Source organism: Rana temporaria, chromosome 2 (assembly GCF_905171775.1).
Source record: "Rana temporaria chromosome 2, aRanTem1.1, whole genome shotgun sequence".
Lineage (NCBI taxonomy): Eukaryota > Metazoa > Chordata > Amphibia > Anura > Ranidae > Rana > Rana temporaria.
In genome coordinates this window covers 229636135-229659309 of record NC_053490.1, presented here as the reverse complement: position 1 = coordinate 229659309, position 23175 = coordinate 229636135, and the positions used below count along the sequence as shown (strand labels likewise).

General features: G+C 41.5%; 1 protein-coding gene across 1 annotated transcript in view; it reads right to left on the bottom strand.

Annotated features, from left to right (window-relative positions):
- The window catches only part of EGFL6 (EGF like domain multiple 6), a 99558-nt gene extending 77060 nt beyond the window's left edge, over nucleotides 1–22498 (bottom strand). The window contains exon 1 of the mRNA XM_040336519.1: nucleotides 22102–22498. Coding sequence (XP_040192453.1) covers nucleotides 22102–22208 — 107 coding nt within the window. The 5' untranslated portion in view covers nucleotides 22209–22498. The remainder of the gene's footprint in view (nucleotides 1–22101) is intronic.
- Nucleotides 22499–23175: the final 677 nt, after the last annotated feature.

The window sequence follows — 23175 nt, the reverse complement described above, 5'->3', positions numbered from 1 at the left end:
AAACGGGAAGTTATATAGCAAAACAACTGGATTTACACTCTAAATGGATGCATAGAAAATATTAAATTAGCAAATGGAACTGAGAATTCCCATGTTAATACACGGAAATCACCAAGTCAGCCTTTAGGGCTTTTGTAGTTCTCTTATCTGTTAGAGTCTCCATAAGGGAAACAATATAAGATCAACGAAGAAGATTATGCAGGAAATGGCTGGAGTGGTGTTAAAGTGTTCAGTTACATCATTTCTATTTGCTATTACTTCCTAATAATAATCTGTTAATGCCCTAAAATCAGCAGATCTGCACTGAAAAAAATAAACTTTGTGTAATAATATTTCATTGGACATCTGGATTCCCACAAATTACCCAAGTGTTGACATACAAAATGCATGTTGTGCTAAGACCTCTTTTAAGAGAGCTGTTGTGAAAAGAAGAGACGAAAGAAGAAAGTCAATGCATATTTTTGCTATCGCTGCTTGATGTATAACAGGCATAGCTCAACAGATGTGGAAAACAATGCATTTATTTTCACTATACTAACGCACAGGGCCCCATAAAAAAAGAAAATAAATAACAGCGTCCGATGTTGTCATTCAAATGTACAAAGAGTGATTATAAAATTTAAGTTATAATTTTTCTAGCCTTAATGTAATTTTTGTAAACTGAGCTGATTTTTCTAAACCTAGCAACACAGATTGGCTCCTGATAAGTCTTTCAGGAGGAAGCAGGTCTTTGTTTTTACCGAGCATGCACACACAATGTTTGCTAAATGTCCATTGTCTGAACCTAATGATGACTTCTCTATACTCTGGTGGTATCAGTTGCTTTAAGCCACGTACACACAGTTCCGAATGTTGGAAAACAACGGCCAGTTTAAAAAAAATGGCCGACATTCAGGGTGTGTATGCTGGTTTGTCCGACAGAAGCTGGCCATTCGCCTGCCTTCTGTCAGACGTGCATGCTGGAAAACCAGCATCCGACCGACTCCCGATCAGTGCTCTAAGCCAATGGCAGAGAGCACTGATTGAAGTGTTCTGACAGGAGAGCCATCCCTCTGTCAGAACCCAACAGCTCCGCTGGGGAGACCGCTGAACTGACCTTGCATAGTTAGTACAGCGGCTCAGTACTAACAGTGACAGTGACGGGGTTGAACAAAAAAATAACTAATAGTGTGTACCCGGCTTTAGAATAAAATGCTTTACAGATTGTGGTGAATGATACAAATCTCCATTTGTTTTGATGCATCTTTTGCATATGTTAGCTATTACGTGAATCCTAATATATGCAATATGTGTGAAATGGTGGAGTGATTTCAGGTTTTTCTCTGATGCAGTTTACAAATCCTTTAACTAACTATGTTGGCTTAACATATTGTATAATCTGTGGCATCTAAGAATTATCTTTCCCAAAGAGCCATACTGATAAAAGAAAACACAAGTCCATAACTTTCAAACCGGTTAAATTTGACTTTACTTGAAGCAGAACTTTACCTATAACAACCTGATAAAAAAATGATGTTCATTAGCAAGGAACATACATTCCACATGAATAATTATGCTACCAAAACTAGTGTATGCTGTAAATAGCCTCCAGCATTGCTCCTGTTTTTTCTTGCTGGAGGCTGCCATTTTGCCTAAGACCAGAGCCCCTGAACAGCAGTAAGTCATAAAGTGTAAACACATCAATTTAATGGTTTCAAAAAGCAGTTACATTCCTGGAACGCTGGAATTGTCCTCGACCAAACTGTCAAACCATCAAATGGCTGGAGTCATAACTGATCACATATGCAGTACCATAGCAGTTGCAGATCAAACAGTATTGAGAGCATTTTGGTTGTGTTTACTTTTATTGAATTGTACTTTCCACCATGTGTAGTTTTCTATATTTTATTTTTTCATCTTTTCAGTTTTTGGTTAACAGCAATTCAAGTTTCAGCTGCCCTGGTCATAGTCTTCTGCCTAGTCCTCTATTGGGATTTTGTTTTCTTATATGGGCATGGTTAACCTCTAAGTAAGCTTTGCTCTGCGTTTTATTCTGTGTATATCCAAATGCTTGTACTCCCATAAATAAGAGCAGAACTCTCTCTTTGCATGGAAACCTGATTCGTTTGTTTGGCTTCCACATATATTTAACATATATACTGTACACGTAGTCTTGACGTGTTTGATAAAGCTAAACTCCAGGCAGATATAATAAAAACAACAATGTATTTGTTCCAATCACATTTTAATTAAAAAATCATTAAGATCCAGTTTCATTTTAATTTAAAAATAATTAAAAGTACCTGGAAAGTACTTTACAAAATCACTTATGCAAACAGGGGGTGCTTCCTGAAGTTCGACAAAATATGGGCCTATGGCTGGAAGATGACATTACTGCATAGTCCTCGCATATATCTGGGACTGGGGATGAGGAAGAGTTTGATCATCTGCTCCATAATTGTATCCTGCTATTTAGGGAGGCCTGAGTCGGCTGTTATTACTGCTGTCGTAATGAGTTAAACATGAGCCAACACACACTTATATTCTCTTTATGGTATACTTTTTTAATGTTGATTTTCTTTTTCCCCTATTTTGGTTTGCGGGGTTTGTTTGTGAGCACATCAGTGGGTCCAGGATGGCCTGCACCTGCGTGTTCTGGGCCACCTGGTACTTTTTGTGTACCTTCTATGAAATTAATAAAGATATTGTTTAAAAAAAGTGATTCATTTAATGTTAGCACTAAAAAAAACAAAAAAACAATATGTACTAACTGGAAATACATTATAACTTCTCTTAAGCCTCGTACACACGACCGGTTTTCCCATCGGGAAAACTGCCATGAGAGCTTTTGGCCGGTAAAACCGTCCATGTGTATGCTCCATCGCAGTTTTCCCGACAGGAAAACTGCTGTAAAAAAAAAAAGAGAACTGGCTCTCTTTTTTCCCGACAGGAATCTCAGCGTTTTTTAACTTGGCAGTTTTCCTATGGGAAACACTGCGATGGAGCATACACATGGCCGGGATTCCCGACCAAAGCTCCCATGGCAGTTTTCCTGTCGGAAAACCCGGTCGTGTGTAGGTGGAAATGTTACCGAGCAGGTTCTCGGTTTTCCCCTAGGGTTTCCTGGCGGTAAAAAGTCAGCCGGGAAACACGTACGTGTGTATAAGGCTATAGACTTTTCCTTTTCTTTTCAACTGGTACAACTGTACTTTATGACAAACAACATCAAACTTAATGAGTTATAGTTAGAAAACTGTAGTCAGATCAGATTTGTTCCTAAACCTGTGTCTAAGGCTCTGTTTCCACAAATGCGAGTTGTTGTGTGACTTGACACATGAGAAAATCAAAATCCATGTATTTCAATGGTCCGTGTTCTAATTGATGCGACTCAAGTCGCAGGGACTCCAATAAAGGTTTTTGTACTACTTTGTTCTGACTTCGGTGTGACTTGTTCTCACCAGTAGCATGACATCGCATCAAAAATCGCATTGCAAAGTCGCACTGTAAATCGCGCGACTTTGGGGTCACACTAGTGGGAACAGGCACTTAAACTATAGAATTATATGTTTGTGCAACACTATAAACCTCAATCTCATGTTTCCTGTTTAATTGCTGCAGGTGTGGTGTCTCCTTTCCCCACTGTCCCACGCTTTTAGCGTGGGATACTGCTCCCTCTATTTGTGTGACTCCCTGTGTAGCGCCTGTGTACTTTCAGTACAGGTGCTATGTTAAATTTAGAAGGGGGATGAGAGAGTTACTTTGCTCTCATCCATGTTGATTTGTTTAAATTGTGTTTCTGCCAGGCTGGACTGCTCTGTGGGTTCATTCTGTGTTCCAGAGATACCTTTGCATCTCTGGGTGACAGGTGGCGCCAGAGGGAGTCCAGGCAGAGGCGCCTTTCTCCAGCAGCCAATCAGAGGAGTGTTTCCCTCACGGGCATGCTGGGGGAGGGTATTTCTTTGGCAGACGCCATTTTGTGAGGTTGTTCTTCGCCCGTTCCTGGTTCCAGGTGCGGCACCCACCTTTAGGGTGTGCGCACATCACGGGTCCCCCGGCGAGATGGCCTACCAGGCCGGGGCGCACGTGCTACGTGGAGTTCCTGACTCTGGGCCCTCATGGCCCAGAGCAACTAAAGCTGCAAAGGGGCCCCAGTGACTTACTGGGTCCCCACACTTCATGAGGAAGATCCCAAGCGAGTTGTGTTGTTTGATGGGGAGTCGGACTGAGGTGAGCCCGGAGGCAGGTGATCCAACAGGGCTTAGACAATCCATCCGGGATCTGGGTGGCCGGACACTGAGAAGTTGTATGCTGCAACTTGTCAGTCGGTGACCCCAAAATCTAGAAGTCTGCCTGAGGGAGATTCAGGCAAATTATATTCGTTGAGAGGATACGCTCTATTATCTATGTTCCTGAGTAGAGGGCCTGTGGCAGAGGTTCCACTCCTAATTCTAATTCCATTAGAGCCAAGTCGGTGGCAGAGACTTGTTCCTTATCAAAGGTTCTGAGTGATACCTTGGCTGCCAGGTCGGTGTGAGAGGCCTGTCCAGGTACACTATACCCACTCCGGCTGGAATGGCGACGTGAGTTAAAGTCCTATTGGAGGCAGGACTGCTTCCATTATCTATAGGCCTGAATTTGCAAATTCTCCTTCCACCAACCCTTCTCTATCTACCTCAAGTTAACTGTTTGCCATGTTGGGCAAGAAATAAAAGCATAAAAAATGACACCCTGCTGTTTGGACATTCCGTCATTGCTCCTCATCATCATCATCCCTAGACACATCACAGAGGTAACATAACACGCCGTCCCAAATCTAACCAGCGGCTCCTGAGGGGGTAGCGCTACACTTGTATGGTTCGATGTGGTGCCCTCTTCTGGTGGACAATTGATCGGCTGTCGGCCCTGGCTTTCAGGACATTGTGAAGATGTTTTAGAGGATTTCTGGTCATGTGATCTTATGCAAAACCGCCTGTGCGGTAAATATGCTTTGTAATTTCCTGCTTATGTCAGCAAAATGTTTTTTGAATTTCGTATTACTTACCAAATGCAATTTCCTCACAGTCAAACATATCTTCTGAAGAAGACCCGGACGGGTCGAAACACGTCAAGAATTTTGTATTCATGCCCACATACATAGTGTTTGCACTTCTTTGTATTGAGATTTTAGTCATGTACCAGAGCTCATATTTTAACAGTTAAATTGTTTAATCCTGGCGGTTTCAATTAATAAAGTATATTTTTTACTATCCTCATTGCCATTTTGTTAATTTTTGCTGCCTTGAAAACCCCAGTGGGGGAAACCTTCCTTTTTTCACTAGTGGGAACAGAGCCTTAGAAAATCATGGGGGTCATTGTGCTAAACCATCAGTGACTGTTTGCATTGCATCTTGCTGTTTACAATTACTCACCTTGGTGATCTAATAGAATCTTCAGCTTTTTTGGTGTTTGAAACCTAAACTGTCTCTACTAAATACTGAAAAGGAATTTTAACAGTTATCTACACACCTCCAATCAACTCCATTGTGCAACAACGTTAACAAATAAAATGTTGGGATAGCAACCACAAAAAGATGTGTTAAAAGCAACTGATTTGTTAGACAATATGTTATTATAACAAAAACTACAGCCTCAGAACAAAGTCTTAGAGATCTGAGAATGTGATAAAAGGGTTTTATTGACTTGTCTACTGTACTTAGCAATTTTCTAAGCATTTACAACAGGTACTTATGCATGCCATTGTTGCCAGCACCTCTTTGTAATGTGAGACATACACTATGAGCAGCTGTTCTGAGACATAAAAAAAAAAACACAATATATGAAAGCCCTCAACACTATGTAATAGCAACAATAAACTATTACCAAAGGCTGTTAATAAAATAAAGAAAATTAGCACTGTGATCATCTGATGTAAATGCATTTATATTCTACTACTTGATAAATTGACTGATTTGTTTAGTAACTGAGACGACTATCAAAAAACATAAAAGCCAAAGGTAACCAGAAGTGATATTTAGTTTAATCAATCTAGCTGTTTTTATATTTTTGGGCTTTGGAAGAAGAAATTGTCATTAGCGTCAAATGATGAGGTGAGACAGGGAGACACTATATTAACGGTGGAGTAAACACAAGAACAATAGAGGAAAATCATATTCCTAAGTCTACTAGTTTTTAGAAACCAGAAGGTAATTTGTAACTTAGGCATAATACCTTGCAGTTACTAATTCTTTTGTCACTTATCTACGTATACAATCAGGAAAGTTGAAGCAAAGTTAGGACTGATATGCAGAACTGTTACTCAAAGTACAGAAGCAAAAGAGCCAGCATGACAGCTAAGCAACTAGCTCTTTAAAGAATACCTGAGCTGTGGAAGCTATGACCAAAAAAAGATAGGCAGGGGGCAGAGCACTAAGTCATCAATTTTGCCTGACGGTTCCCTGCATTACTTACTAACCATGCCACCAGGGCTGGCACAAGGGGTGAGCACGAGGGAAAGCTTCCCTGGGCACTGAGGTATCATGTGAGGTGGAGGGAAATTGGGGGAGGGGAATGGGAATTTATGGGGGGGGGCAGGGGATAAGAATTGATCTAGGAGGACAAATTTGGGAAGGTGTGCTAGCAGTGGTGATTTGGGGGGGGGGGGGGGGTGTTGGGAGGGGGTATTGGGAAGATAATTTGTGCTAGGACGGGGATATAAAAGTAAATTGGTAGAGGGGAGATTATTTTTTTGGGGGGGGGGGGGGTTATGCTAGTAGGGACGATTGGTGGTATTGTGCTAGGCAGGGACATTTTTGAGGGGACTATTGCTTGGTTGGAGGTTTGGGGGAGGGTAATTTGTGCTGAAATTAGGGATTTGGAGTGTGAAGGGAGAAGATTTGTACTTGGAGGGGATATTTGAGAGGTATGGATTTTTGCTAGGTGGGAATGGGGGTGGGGGGGCTAAAGATTTGTGCTGGGAGGGGTGATTTCAGCAGGGGGACAGATTTGTACTGGGAGGAGGGGGAATTTTTGCTTTGGGGGCGAGCATGCAGATTAGTGCTTTGTTTTTTTAGGGAGAGGAGATTTTTGCTGACACATATATCTTGAGGGTTGTAGGGGGTTAATTTGGCATGTTCGCCCTGGATTTGAATCTAGGTGACCTTGTCCCGGCACTACATGCCACTGTGACTTTGTGTGACATACTTGGTAGAGGAGAAAAGCTTTGCTTTCTCATGTCTCTGATGACTGGTAATCTGATAGCTGACTGGGTAATATTAAAGAAGATCGCTGCAGGGAAAGCAGCAGATTCAGAAAACACAGATCCACCATATTATTGAAGCAGGAAGGTGCTTGCACGGCAAGCTTTCAGGTATAGCTTTCTCTCCAGCAAACAGAACATTTATCATCACAGTAGTGACAACACCAAATCTAACTCCAAATCTTGTCAGAGGCAACAGTGCCTAGAGCATCTCACACTGCACTGTAGATGTAAGAACATCTAAGATACAGAACAAGAACGCATAGGCACAAATGTCAAATGTCAAGAAGGGTACTTTCTGGGTGCTGTTTAGAAACAATCCACATTTCTAAGTATTATTTCAAATAAATCTTCAATGGTTAAACCTTTTAAAATTTCAAGTACCGTAACACTTAAAGCAGTATTATTAAACCCAAATGCAATTATTTGTTATATTGCAGTTTATCAATTCTTAGATGTGATGGCTGCATTCGTTTTCTTCTTTAGGCTTTCTTTCCTTTATTTTCACTTGATGATCTGGCTATTTATTTATTTATTTTTTTAAAAGAAAAAGCGGTCTTTGAGATCAGTTACAGAAATGAGACAAACCATTTACTACTGACTATATGCTTACAATGGTCAGGGTTAATTTATTCATGTAAAACCTTTATCCCAAATAAAAAAAAAAATGTTGCGGTAACTCCTTTTGTGACTGCAGTGTGAGCTGAAATTTGGCTTCAATTTGTTAGTGTATTTAAAATTGGTAGTACATCTAAAGCCTCATACACACGATCAGACTTTCTGCGGACAAAGCCTCAGACTTTTGTCTGAAGGGTGTTGGCCGTGAACTTGTATTGCATACAAACGGCAAAGAATTGTCGGCCAACAAACACAAAATGTGTTTTTTCAGCTCTTTAGCGCCACCCTTTGGGCAACTTCTGCTAATGTTGTGTTAGGGTGAGCATTGCTTCTGAGCATGCATGTTTGTACTTTGGACTTTTGTGTGGTGTACACATGATCGGATAATCCGACAACGCACATTTGTTGGCGGACAATTTTAAAGCATGCTATCCTACATTTGTTGGTGGAAAGTCCGACAACAATTGTCTGATGGAGCGTACAAACGGTCAGATTATCCGGCAACATCCTGTCATCACACAATTCCCGTTGTATTATCTGATCTTGTGTACGGGCCTTAACACTTCCCTCCAACAGACTAACAATGTCCAAAGGTGCCCCTGTGCTCCTTCATTCGGAGGGGTGGGACGCTAATACAGGAGGTGTGTTACTGGTCAGATTACCAGGCGAAAACAGAGGAAAAAAAGCCTCAAAAGAGAAAAGGAATAAACCCACCACATCTAATAATTAGTAAACTACAATATATAAAATTTTTGGTTATGGGTTCATTACAGCTTTAAAATAAACATAAATATTCAGATTGAACATACCATATCTTGCACTTTCCTAGACAAAAAAAAAAGTGATGAAGTAAAAAGCTAAATGCATATGTTCAATATAATTATTAAAGTATTTATTGGATTCACAATTTCCCTTACATCCAGTGTAAGGCTCCATTCACACCTCCGCGACAAGATACGCCGCGTACGCGGCGTATTTTGCCGCGAGTGTGTAACTTTTTTTTTTTTTTACAAAGCCTTGCCATTGCTTTGTATGGCCGAACGCCAATGCCGCCTGAAAAAAAGGGTCAGGGACTTTTTTTCAGGCGGCAGGCGTACGGCGTCTATGAGATGTGAACCATCTCCATAGACAGCAATGGGAATTCTCCCCTCTAGCGGCACAAGCGTCCGGCGTCGTGTGAATGGGCTCTAAATGTCACTGAATTTGCATCTATTATTTGTCTTTTAGATGCTTGTTTAAATGTTTAATTTACTTTTGCTCAAGTATGAATTTATTATAAATTAACTTTCTAAAATATTAAAATAAATCTAATGTAACATAGTTATTTTACTGTCATGCAGATAACTACTAGACATGCCCTCAGCAGTATGCATTTACAGATAAACAGCTATTTCTCAAGCTGTTCAAACAAATCCAAAAGTAGAGATACATATCAGATGTAATGTTTAATGTTTTGTCTACTTACAAGAGTGCAGATATGGAGTATAGTATTTGTATGTTAATCAAGGGTTTCCGGACTATAGATTTTTTTTTTGTTTAGACAACAAATTTGAGTCTCCAATAGCATTTATACCACAATACTAAAATATGTACAGTGATACCTCGGTTCACGAACGCTTCTGTTCACGAACAACTCGGTTCACGAACAGGAAAGTTCATAAAAATATGCTCCGGTTCACGAACTCCGCCTCGGTTCACGAACAGGAGCCGCGGCCATTTTAATGCTATTTCCCGGCTGTCACATGGTCGTGACTTTCTGTAGGAAGACCGTGGAGAGAAGAAGACACACAGAAAGAAGTACTGTGAGTACTCTGCAAACATTTTGAGTGATTTTTTGATTTTTGGTGTGCTTTTTAGCACATACAGTACTGTACTGTACTACAGTACTGTCCTTGCTGTATTGTACAGTTCACTGAAGGAGATCCCCCTGATGTCCTTATGGAGGGGGACTCTCCCTCCAAACAATAACTGCCTCCCACCTGCCTTCCTCCATGCCAGAAGTCATCTCAAGCAAGGTTAGTGTCCTCTCTTTATACATTACTATACTGTACAAATTTCCATGTAATTTGTTTCATATTTTTGTGCTTCAAAAACCCCCAAAAAAAGGTCAGCACGGATTAACTGGATTTACATTGAACCCTATGGGAAAATGTGCCTCGGTTCACGACCAATTCGGTTCGCGACCAGAGTCAGTTCACGAATTAAGTTCGTGAACCGAGGTATCACTGTATTATTAATAGTTAAAATATTAAAATATATCATAGAGAAAGATATATGCTTTAAACTCAGGAAGGTTTAGTTACAAATGCTGCGAATGTCCTTATTATGACATGCTTTGGAATATTTCACATTTATTCAAAATATGTACCTCCAACAGGATACAAAGAGATTAGAATAATTTAGTTGTCTGAATCTCTACAAGGTATCTTTTGTGTTTTTTTTTTTCCCCCCTCTGACATGGTTGAGCGATGTGGTCTGGTGGCATGATCAGTTAGTAGACGTGAACTATTTTGACAGTAATATGATCACAGGATGATGGCTACTATGTAATGTGACAGCCTGGTCCAGCTGTTGCCTTTTTTTAAAAAAAAACTAAGGCTGATTTTCTTATTTGTATACAATACTGAAATTCATGCATTAGGGCTCTCCTCTTGACAGACTGGCAATTATTTTTACATTTTTTTTAGGAGCCCCATTGGCTTTAGGAGATTAGGGTGTGCCCAGGTACACCTATGACATAATGATCGTTAACGTTTTCTTTATTATTTCAAGTTTAGTACATTTTGTTTACTATGCTTCAGTTTGTGAATGAATAGGAAGCCATCCAGCACAGAGCACTTCCCATCAGGGATGGACTGGCCATTGGGACTACAGGGAGTTTCCCGGTGGGCCGATGGCTCAGTGGGCCGGCTTCAGTGACAGCGGACTGCCGCCCCCCTCTGCTCTTCTGTCTCTCCCTCCCTGCAGCGCTCACCTGGGGGGAACAAAGAAGCAGGGGGAGGACCAGAGAAGCAGGGGGGGCAACAGAGGAGCATGGGGGGAGCAGACAGACAGCTGACTTAACAGCTATGGCCTGGGAGTTTCTCACTTCTGCCTAATCTTGTCCCATAAGGGGGGCACCAAACTGATTCTTTGCCCCGGATGAAATAATGTCTAGCTTCCCCACTGGTACTGCCTATAAGAGTACCAGTACCAGCCGTTCTACTCTAATAAAGTAGAACAGCTAGTGGCTAGTGAAGGGGGAGAGGGGGCTTGGTTGGCCAGGGGGGTGCAGGAGTTGTCGGCCACAATGGGAGAGACCTGTCAAAGTGGGCCAGGCTGGATGAAGTCCAGGGCCAAATTTCTGTCCCAGTCCAGCCCTGCTTCCCATTCATTCACTGTCCCATGCAGCTGAGGCTGCAGAGAAAAGTATGTGTATTTGAGCTTTGGGGTGCACACCCTAATGCAATGGGCATGCGCACACCTATGGCTGCAAGTACTGCATGCATGTAAACTGACTTCATTGCCAACAAGGACTGCGCAGGAAAATGCCACCCATAGACAGTTCCAATCTTGGCTGATTCAGCAGGGACTGGCTGAGATTCAAACCATACATAGACAGACTGAATGTACCCAAGTTGATCAATCGATCAGCTTGGGTACAACTAGCATGTCAGATTTTTCATGCGAACTTTGCCATCGGCTATAGCCGCTAGAAATGTTCACCGTGTGTTCTTCCAGCCCGGAAAGGCTCCCCGCATCCCCCTGCTGGGAGAACATAATAGCTCTGCAGGAGGGATTGCCTCATCAACACTGACTGTGTTGAAGGGGGAATCAAGCTATTTTGTTTCCTGCAACCAAAATCGCTCCATTTGTGGCTGGCTAAAGAATGCCCAATGCAGCCCAATAGAAATTGTATGAATGGGCTCTTATGCCTCGTACACACGACCGGTTTTCCTGGCAGGAAAACTGCCATGAGAGCTTTTGGCCGTGAATCCCGGCCGTGTGTATGCTCCATCGCAGTTTTCCCAACAGGAACAGGGAACAGGAACAGGAACAGGGAATCCCAGCGGGAAAAATTAGAACATGTTTTCTTTTTTCCTGCCGGTATTCCCGGCAGTCTTTTTCCCATCAGTTTTCCTATGGGGAAACAATGCGATGGAGCATACACACGGCCGGGATTCCCGACCAAAGCTCTCATGGCAGTTTTTCTGCCAGGAAAACCTACTGTTTGTAGGGGGAAAAAGTTGCCAAGCAGGTTCTCGGTTTTCCCGGCTTACTTTTTACCGCCGGGAAAACCGATCGTGTGTACAAGGCATCAGGCTGGATTCACATCTATGGATTTTTAGTCCTTTTTCAATTTTGTAGATTTGCACTACAGAAGGTGTTCCATAGCAAACCATGTTTAACGAACTGTAGTGCAAATCTGCAAAATGCAAAAAGCACAAAAAAAAATGCATAGGTGTGAATCAAGCCTTAAGGTAAAATAAATAATAAAAAATCCCAGAAGCTATTTCATTTCACAAAAGACAGAAAATATATCACACCATAGAGAGATAAGTAGAACTGCTACCACCTATGTGCAATCACTATACACATACACAACAATCAATAAGATAAAAGTGAAGCGCTCCACACTACAAACATGAAAATAGATATAAGACAACAAAACACAATAATGCAAATAAAAATAAGTCCTAAATAAAGCCCCAAATGTCACTTCATATTTCATGTGTGACATTTTGGACTTTATATAGGACTTATTTTTATTTGCATTATTGTGTTTTGTTGTTTAATATCTGTTTTCATGTTTGTAGTGTGGAGCGCTTCACTTTTATCTTATTCATTGTGTCCTTAAGGTGGCAGGAAGTTATGGCTTTTCAATTGTTTGCAGATGGGAACATTTTGATTGCGTTACACATCAATCAGATAATAGAATCAAAGCCTTAGTAACCTCCATTAGTCTAAAATGAAAATTCATAAAAAGTGGCAGAGGCATAACTATCCTACCTTGCCCCAGGAGGGGTTGTCTGCTCAGACAGTGTGACTAGATTATGTGACCAGTGATGTCACTTTAGGGGCCACATCTCTGCAATCATCCCAGCTGGATAATATATTACTTCGGTGTCAATAATTCTTAGTGACAACCCAAGTTCCTTCCATTTCAACTGCTGCACCTGGGCCCCATAGCAGCTGTTGTTATTCCAGACAAGTTAAATCACATGCTGGTTTCCTTACACATCACAGGCAATCTACGAATCTCTCCATTTTGCTCAACTCACTCAATTAGGGCCTGTGTCTATGGCATCAGGTTGACATCACTGTGAGACACTTCAGAGAGCATTTCACCTGCAGTGTACCTGCTTCTGACCTCAATTTAACGTGACAGTAAGCTCTGGAAAAAAAATATATTCAAGTATGTATTCTTAACTCAGAAAAGTACCTTCTATTGCTCTCTGCCTCCTACAAATCTGCAGACTTCATATTTTTAGTGTTTGGATATCCTGATAGACAGTGGTGCTTGTTCTCGATGGTCAAACTGTATGTAGGAATGTAGTTACTCTCTTGCTTCCTCCAAAGATGGGCTTGGGTCTTCAAATTATTCCCCCCCCCCAGTAGTTCAAGAACTACAATTCCCATCATGCCTAGTTATGTCTGTGAATGTCAGAGTTTTACAATGCTTCAATGCCTCAATGCCTCATGGGATGTGTGGTTCCGCAACAGCTAGAGGGCCGTAGTTTTAAGTTCCCTGAACTATGGGATTTGTAGTGTGCATGAAAAAAAAAAAGTGTTGGCTAACAGAGCCAGTCCAGGCTGGGAAAAGATTGTGACCACATGGTCAGGATCCACCCATAAGCCTGGACCTGTACCTGGCTCAGCCTCTTAGCAAGCCTCTGAGAGACAGCTGATCCTGCCCCCTTCCACACCCTAACGCTCTAATGAGGGCAGGGGGGGGTCTCAGAGCAGAGAGCAGTGACTGACAGTCACCAGTTCTCTGCTCACGGAGCTCTGAGAACTGAGCGATCAGCAGTCTTTCATCGCTCAGTTCTCAGCCACCTGTGCCCATAATATGCAGGCAACTGTGCCCATAATATGCAACCAACTGTGCCCATAATATGCAGCCAACTGTGCCCATTCTATGCAGCCAATTGTGCCCATCATATGCAGCCAACTGTGCCCATAATTTTTGCAGCCAACTGTGCCCATCATATACAGCCAACTGTGCTCATAATGCCCATCATATGCCCATCATATGCAGCCTCTGTGTCCAGCAAATGCAGCCACTGTGCTCATCATATGCAGCCACTGTGCCCATCATATGCAGCCACTGTGCCCATCATATGCAGCCTTTGTGCCCATAATATGCAGCCACTGTGCCCCGCAAATGCAGCCAACTGTGCTCCATCAATTGCAGCCTTTGTGCCCATAATATGCAGCCACTGTGCCCCCCGCCCACTGTCTGCCTGGCACTTACCCTATTGTGGTGGTGGGTCAGGCAATGGGACAGGCGACGAGATGTGTGTGGCAATGGATGCAGGACTCTACTGTGTGTGTCTTCTTCCTGTTCTGCATGGCGGCCAATGGGATAGTTTCTACCTTCAGCCAGTCAGGTGCCCAGTATTACATCTGAACCTCCTGATTGGCTGAGAGAAAGTTCTGTGTTAGCGTGTTAGGGTTAAAATCGCCCTGGATGCACTGCAAGCGCAATGGTTTGTGCTTGCAGGGCACCTTTTTTGAAACTTATTAGAGCTATGGGTCTAATCAGGTGCTTCAAACCCCCATGAATCTATCCATAGTACACAGAGGGGGAGGCTGGAGAGAAGGGGTGGCGACTCAGCGCCCCTAATGGACGCACTGCCACTGGGTGGCATGCAGCACTTCCTTGATAGATTTTCCATGTTATATCCTTTGGCAAGAGGCTGAGATGCAAAATACTACACAGAACTACTTGCCAATTAAATTTGCAAAAATGTTAAGATGCAGAAAACTGACTGAACCTATTCATACCCCCCTAAACTACAAAACTAAAACATTTTGTGCGAAACTTATCTTCATTGCTTTTTTATTTATTTGGTGAACATTTGTCTTTAAAGCGGATCTGAACCAATGAAAAGACATTTAATATATGACAGTTTACCAGTCCTTAGATGTGATGGCTGCATTAGTTTTGTTTTTGCAAGTTAAGTACAATTTCTGCAAGTACAAAAAATACCTGTTGATACTTATAGAAATCCAGTGCCCTTTTACTCTGGGGCCACAGTCGTTGTTTTTTTTCTGGTCTACATCCACTTTAAGGGTTGGGGAGCTGCAATATATTACATTTTTGTTTTGGAGTTTATTACTGCTTTAAAGAAGGAGAAGTAAAACAGCCACCATATGTAAGATGCAATATACTACATTTTTGTTTTTGGGTTTAGATATCTTTTAAACTTTCAAAGCTCACATCCTCCTTAATCTTGGAAATGTGGCGAATCCTGAGACAATTCCAGTTATACACTGATGGTGCAAATGTGTCTTTGCTATTGAAGTGAAACATAGCGGGTGGCACAGTTGCTAGAACTGATTTAATACTGTGATACAGAACTTTTACTCCATTAGGATGCTACCTGCATAGATTTTGTACAGCAACCTAGTGTTTGTGTGGGCTCCTGCTATCTCCTGCAATATAGTGACATGCTGGCAGGTTAATTGGTTCCTGACCAAAATTGTGTTAGAATGTGAGTGAGTACCTGTGTGACTGTTATAAGGGTATTCAACTGTTATATGATTAACTTTTCACTGCATGGAATGCTTGTTAAATTTTTTTAGCGTCACCCCCATGAGGGTCGCTAGAAGATGACTGACCCCAAAGGTTGCCCTGACCTTGCAAGCCCCTCGACACCTATGACATTCTGGGTTCAGACATATTTTAACCACTTCCTATCCGGGCCATCGACAATTGACGGGCACAAGGCAGCTCTAATATGCCGGGAGGCCATCAATATACGGCCTCTGGCCTTCCGCCGCTGGGGGGGAAGGGGGCGCCGCCGGCGGCACGCGCGTGCCCACCGCATCACTCAGGTGCCGATGCGCGCGCCTGGCGGCCGCGATGTACGCCAGGTACCCGCGATTGGCAGTCAGAGAACCAGGGACGTGGATCTGTGTGTGTAAACACACAGATCTACGTCCTGTCAGGGAGAGACCGATGGTGTGTCCCTTGTACATAGGGACAACCATTGGTCACCTCCCCCAGTCAGTCCCTTCCCCCCATAGTAAGAATCACCTAGCAGGGAACACATTTAACCCATTGATCGCCCCCTAGTGTTAACCTCTTCCGTGCCAATCACTGCATATTTATAGAACTGTTCGTTGTATAAATGTGAATGGTCCCAAAAATGGGTCAAAAGTGTCCGAGTGTCGCAGTCCTGACAAAAATCGCAGATCGCTGCCATTACTAGTAAAAAAAATAAAATGAAAAAAATGTCATAATTTTATCCCCTATAACGTTTGCGCAAACCAATCACTATACGCTTATTGCGATTTTCTTTTACCAAAAATATGTAGAAGAATACATATCGGCTTAAACTGAGAACATTTTTTTTTTCAAGGAAAAAAATGGGATATTTTTTATAGCAAAAAGTAAAAAATATTGTGTTTTTTTTTCAAAATTGTCCTTTTTTTGTTTATAGTGCAAAAACAAAAACAAAAATGCAGAGATGATCAAATACCACCAAAAGAAAGCTCTATTTGTGGGAAAAATGGGACATCAATTTTGTTTGGGAGCCACGTCGCACAACCGCGCAATTGTCATTCAAAGCGTGACAGCACTGAAAGCTGAAATTTCGCCTGGGCAGGAAGGGGGTATATGTGCCCAGTAAGCAAGTGGTTAAAATGATAATGCAATTACACAGACGCCAGACTGCAGCAAAGTAAACAAGTACAGTAAAACCTTGGATTGAGAGTAACTTGATTTAAGAGGGTTTTGAAAGACGAGCAATGTTTTTTAATACATTTTGACTCGATAAACGAGTACGGTCTTGATATACAAGTAGTGTCATGTCACAACTGAGCATAAAAGAGAAAAGAGTCGCCTCTAAGTGTAGCAATATGGTTACATTTAATGAAGGTACAACATTTAGCAACTCACATGGTGGATGAATAAAACATGCACATCTAAGTATGGAAGGATCTGGGGTAAATATGTCCACATAAACCATCCTCTGCACCACCATCGACATCATCCCTTCCACGCTGCGCTCTTCGAGAGCTTCAAGCCACGCTATAAGATTGCTCTACTACAGGGTTGTCTACCCTGTCACAATTGCAAACTGTGAATCTCAGGATTCATCACATTTCCAAGATTAAGGAGGATGTGAGCTTTGAAAGTTAAACGATATCTAAACCCAAAAAACAAAATTTTGTATATTGCAGCTTACATATGGTGGCTGTTTTTCATTTTTTTTTCTTTAAAGCAGTAATAAACTCAAAAACAAAAATGTAATATATTGAGAACCAGCGGTGTGAAGGATGGTCTATGTGGACAGCTTTACCCTACTTAGATGTGTCTCTTTTAATCATCAATCATGTGAGTTGCTAAATGTTGTACCTTCATTAAATATAACCATTTTGCTATACTTAGGCGCCTCTCTTCTCTTTTACACTATGTAGCTCCTGCTGGATTTTGCTTCTAATCCCCTTGTGGAGGCTTCCATTTGTGGATGGACATTTTTTGGTTACACAACCTATTACATTGCTGTAATATTTTTATATGAACTGAAGAATTTAGGAATAAATTGTTGTGGGACAAATCATCTGAGTTTCCATTATTTCTTATGTGTAAATTCGCTTTGATATACGAGTGCTTTGGATTACAAGCATGTTTCCGATACGAATACTGCTTGCAATCCAAAGTTTACTGTATTTCACTTAAAGGACAAGTACAGCCAAAGTTTGTTTGGCTGTACTTCTCGCATGGATCACAGGAGTGCAATTTGTTTTGCACTCCTGTGACCCATTTTCAGCAGAGAGTGGGCTGAAGTCTGCTCTCTGCTGACATCCCAGAAGTCGGTCCAGGCACCACACTATTATGACCACGGAGTCAGGATTCACCAGATTCCTGGACCGATGATTGGTTCAGCCTCTCAGCGAGCCGCTGAGAAGTGGAGCCGGCAGCCCCCACCCCCTCCACAGCTCAGCGCTCCAGTGAGCAAGGAGGGGGGCAGAGCAGAGACTGACAGTCTACAGCTCTCTGCTCGGGGAGCCGTGAGAACTGAGAAATCGGCGGTGTTCGATCACTCGTTTCTCAGTGTAGAGACGCCGGGGGACAGATGCTGCAGTATGTGCAAAGTGGTTCCTTTTGAGGCCTTAATGTGAAGAAATGGAATAAAGGTATCTGCATGCAGTGTCTTTGTAGGGTGTACAGAGGATGGGCTTCTGTCCGCTCACCAATCCTTATGACACCAAGGCTCAAGGGAATAGGATGTCCCAGAACAGACTCCTCAAGAATCAACAACCAGAGAAGGGTGCCCAGCTGCACACCTAGCGATGCTGTGATTCATTGGGGTCTGTATCGGTGATGATGGGCGTGACCCCAACAGTCACGCACCTGACAGGGAGCTGGCGATGGTGAATACACTCACACACTCACCAGAGACTCTTGACGCCACCTAGGTCGTGCCACCTGCTTGCATTACTCCAAGTGTTTGAGTCCCTGCTCTCAGCTGAAGGCTGTGGTCCCAAGAGGAAAACTCCTTCCCAGACTAGGCAATATATGTCCTCAACCAGCATTTTGCTCTCTCTCCCAGCCAACTGGAACTTGTAGTCTACAGAAGTCTGGCTCCAGTGAAAATCCTGGCTCCTTGGACCACATATCCCAAGATCCGTTGCTCTCAGCTGTGATCTCTGCTCGCTCTGCATTCAGGAGATGATGACACAGTGTCCATGTTGAGCACTAGAGGGCTCCTGAAGCTGATGTTACAGAATGTCCCAAGTTGACACATGCAAAGTTAGCCAGCACCTGGCTACATATTATTATCACCTATCTCTATTCATATGAAAACTCATGAGTTGTTGGCATTCACCAAATTTTACAATTAGAAGATAGACGATGGTCAAATTTAGGGATTAAATAAAAAAAGCTGATGATATCCTAAGCAAGAATAAACATGTTTTCGGGTATTTGCCATCTTATGAGCTCATTCACTTTTCATAACTAACAAAATGCATGGAAACCTATATGATTAATAGGGGAAAACCAGCACACAGTAATTACACTATAAAGGTTTTTCACTTTTTATGAAAGTAGACTTTAAAAATAAATTTCTTCTTGGATCACTTACTTGCACCTCTCCAATAAACCCACAGGCTGAGACATAAAGAAGTTACTTTTTTACAACGTGACTATACTTGGCACTGCAACTCAGTGTAAAGAACAAATTTCCACTTTGGTGTACAAGGGTAGATTGGTGCTTCTGCTACATGGAGAGTTCAGAATCTTTGTCCATGGTTCAATGCAGTTATTTACTAAAACGGAAACACACAATCTGGTGCAGCTGTTCATAGAATTCAATCAGCTTCCGGGCTTTATTGCCAAAGCTTAATTGAACAAGATGCACCAGATTCGGTGTGTGCTCCAGTTTTAGTAGATAACCCCCTATTGGGTGCTCACCATTATGATTGGTTGGCTTTATAAATGCATGATTGGGCAGTAAGCCAAGTTTAACTTGGTCAAGTAAGAAGGAAGATCTCACACAATGAATAGTAAGAGATCTTATCATTTTTATCTGAGCCAAGAAAAAATAAATTGATGTCTCAAGAATCAGGATTACAAAAGAAAAGTATATTCAAGAATCATGATTATGATTCTTATCACTCAGGAGTTACCCAAGAAAAGATCCAACAAATGTTTCATATGTTACTCGAATTTGTCACATCTGCCTATAGACTTCCTTATGCCGCGTACACACGATCGGTCAAACCGATGAGAACGGTCTGATGGACCGTTTTCATCGGACCAAACCGATCGTGTGTGGGCCCCATAGGTTATTTATTCATAGGTAAAAAAAGCAAACTTGTTTTAAATTTAACGATGGATACCTAACCGATAGAAAAAAAAACAATCGTTTGTAGGCACGTCCATCGGTTAAAAATCCACGCATGCTCAGAATCAAGTCGACGCATGCTTGGAAGCATTGAACTTCGTTTTTTTCAGCACGTCGTTGTGTTTTACGTCACTGCGTTCTGACACGATCGTTTTTTTTAACCGATGGTGTGTAGGCACGACTGACCATCAGTCAGCTTCATCGGTTAACCAATGAAAACAGTCCATCAGACCGATTTCATCGTATGGACCGATCGTGTGTTCAGGGCATTAGGGACCTGGATAGTTCAACTCCATCCAAAACATTTGGACTGCTGTAAAGTTTTTTTTTAATGATTTCTGTGTCCATAACTGAGGGCTCCTTCTAATTCATGTAGGGGCATAACGGAATCAGAAAGTGAAGGAAAACCTCCCCAAAAGGGGCCATAGGCAAATTTTTACTATTTTTTTCAAAACTTGAATACCTTTGCTATCTGTGCTCACAGACATTTTGTAAAACAAGGGCAGAAATCAATGTCCCCACTGTATATGGAAAAGAAGGGTAGGATCTGATTAATCTAGATTAGAGCATTTACCCAAAAACACACACCTCATCCCAAAGAATATGGGAGAAAAATTGGACAATGGCGGGACTATAACGGTGCAAATATAGTCCTGCCATTGTCCAATTTTTCTCCCCACTGTATAGTCACCAACATTACATTTGGTCACAATGGAAAATTAGAAAAATCGGGTGCACAAATGGGGGCGCCTCCTTATATAGTTCCTCAAAAGGTATTGAAAACAATACAAAACGATTAAAAACAGTAGAAAACACAATAAATCATAGAATTTCAAACCAGCTGCCCATCCAAAAAGTGTAAAGACACCTTGTATACTGGTATACAAGGTGTCTTTACATTTTTTGGATGGGCAGCTGGTTTGAGTCTATATGGTTTATTGTTTTTTTATGTTTTTTTTATTATTTTCAATACATAATACCTTTTGAGGAACTATACAAGGAGATGCCCCCATTTGTGCACCCCATTCTGATTTGAGTAAATATGAAGAAAGGCTGAGCTTTAATGACCTGTCGTTTCTACCTTCTACTGGTACAGTTAATACTTTTTCCTTTATAGATATGTTTTCAGGTTACACTACTTTTATGAAGGGCATGGTTCTCTACTTAAGGAAATCTCTATCACAGTAGTTATTCTAACTCCAGGGCAAAAAAGCAATGACATGTGAAAAACAGACTTCGCACTCCTGCTTTTCAGGGCAGCAGAATTCCTGGATCATGCTGCTGTTGGCTTAGTCTTTATGAAACATCTGGTAGAAATTATTATTTGGGTCTCTGCATCCGTTTGCACCTGCTTTCCCCCCCTCTGTGAAAATAATAAATGTGTGACTTATAAACAAATACGCAGCAATTATGGTGGTGCAAAAACGTGCTGCTTATCTACCCAATCAACTGTTACTTCCAGCGCATGTAACCGCACACTGAATATTTGTCTACTGCTCATTTCCTGCCACTTAAGGCAATTGTCTACTCCTTACAGGACTTCCATTTAATCTTGCCCAGGACCAAGCCAGAGCATTGGCACGCAGGAGAAAAATCACACACACAAGGCATCACTTAAGATGACAAGAGCCAGACCTGCAGCATAGCTTTACAGAACCCACAGTGTTTATTATAGGATGGAAATCCTCTTGCTAAATAACCATTTAAGTATGCTAGTCAGTACATTTACAAATCATAAAAAGTCCTGCAAACTTTTTAGCGTGTGTAGTGTTGGTAAGTCAAAGTATTTAGTAAATTGTTTTTAAGAAGTTTCTAAACTATAAGGCATTAGCGCAAATTTAAAATGAATGTGAAATAAAGACTTAAACCATTCAATTCAGACAGATCCTCATTTTGCTTAAAAAAAATGAAACCTGTTCATTAAAAAAAAAAAATGATGAAAAAATATAATAAAAAAAAAATAATAATAATAAAAAAAAAATATATATATATATATATATATATATATATATATATATATATATATATATATACACATGCAGTATATATATATATATATATATATATATATATATATATATATATATATATATATATATATATATATATATATATATATATATATATATATATATATATCACACATTTTAATAGAGTGAAAACCTGATTCTGCATTATTAAGCATTGAGACAATTTCTAATTCCCACGTACCTTGAAAACTCTGCAAACCTGCTTGCAGCAGGGGTAAGGTATGCACCTACAGTTATCCAAAGCAGCAGCAACATGTCTGAGCTCAGCACACCTCCTGGAAATCTCATTTTAGAATGATGGGTACCAGAAGATCCTTTCTTCTTCCTGATGTGTCCTATTTCATTAACTCTTATCAGGCCTGCTCCTTGTATAGTGTGCTATTCCCTAGCAGGCTAGTCTCTCCATCTCTGATGTTGGTGGAATAGCAGCACTTCAAGCAATGAGAATGAGAAGCAGTTCTCTTCTCTGGCTTGTCTTTTGTTGGGTGGAAGCTCTGCCTTTTTCCTGCCTTCAGCAGCTGCATGCAACTCTTGGCTGTAGTGAAATTCCAGCCTGTCTGCCCTTGCACTCATTGATGACAGCGCAGGAGGTCGGTGGGTTGTGACAAGACTTTACATTGGGAGGAGTGGGCTGCATATACTGTGAGCGTTATTACATTTAACCCCCAGGCTCCCACAACTACCTAGACAGAGAATGGCATGAAACCTATAATCATACTTTTAAGTTACTTTTCAACGTTCTGTTCCTTTAATTTATTTTATCATAGAATGATATGGGCTAATCAAATGAAATATGCCTGTATGCCAGGTAAACCTAATGCTTGAAATAAAGCAATACTAAATTCTGGTTTAAAAAATAATAAATCGTGTGTTCTTAAGTAAAAAAGTGCATCATTTTGCTCCTAGCCGTCTCTAAATCTACAAGTTTATTTTTATATTTTGCGGCTGTGACCCGACTTCCTTTTAAAGCCTCGTACACACGTCCGAGGAACTCGACGGGCGAAACACATCGTTTTGCTTGTCGAGTTCCTTGTGAAGCCGCAGAGGATCTCGGCGAGTCAAATTTTCCCATTGCCGTCGAGGAAAAAGAAGACATGCTTTCTTTTTTGGCCCGACGAGATCCTCGACGGTTTCTGCCGAGAAACTCGGTCATGTGTACGAGGCCTTAGAGAATGTCTACATTCAGGCCTCGTACACACGACCGAGTTTCTCGGCAAAAAACAGCAAGAAACTTGCTGGGAGATATTATTTTGCC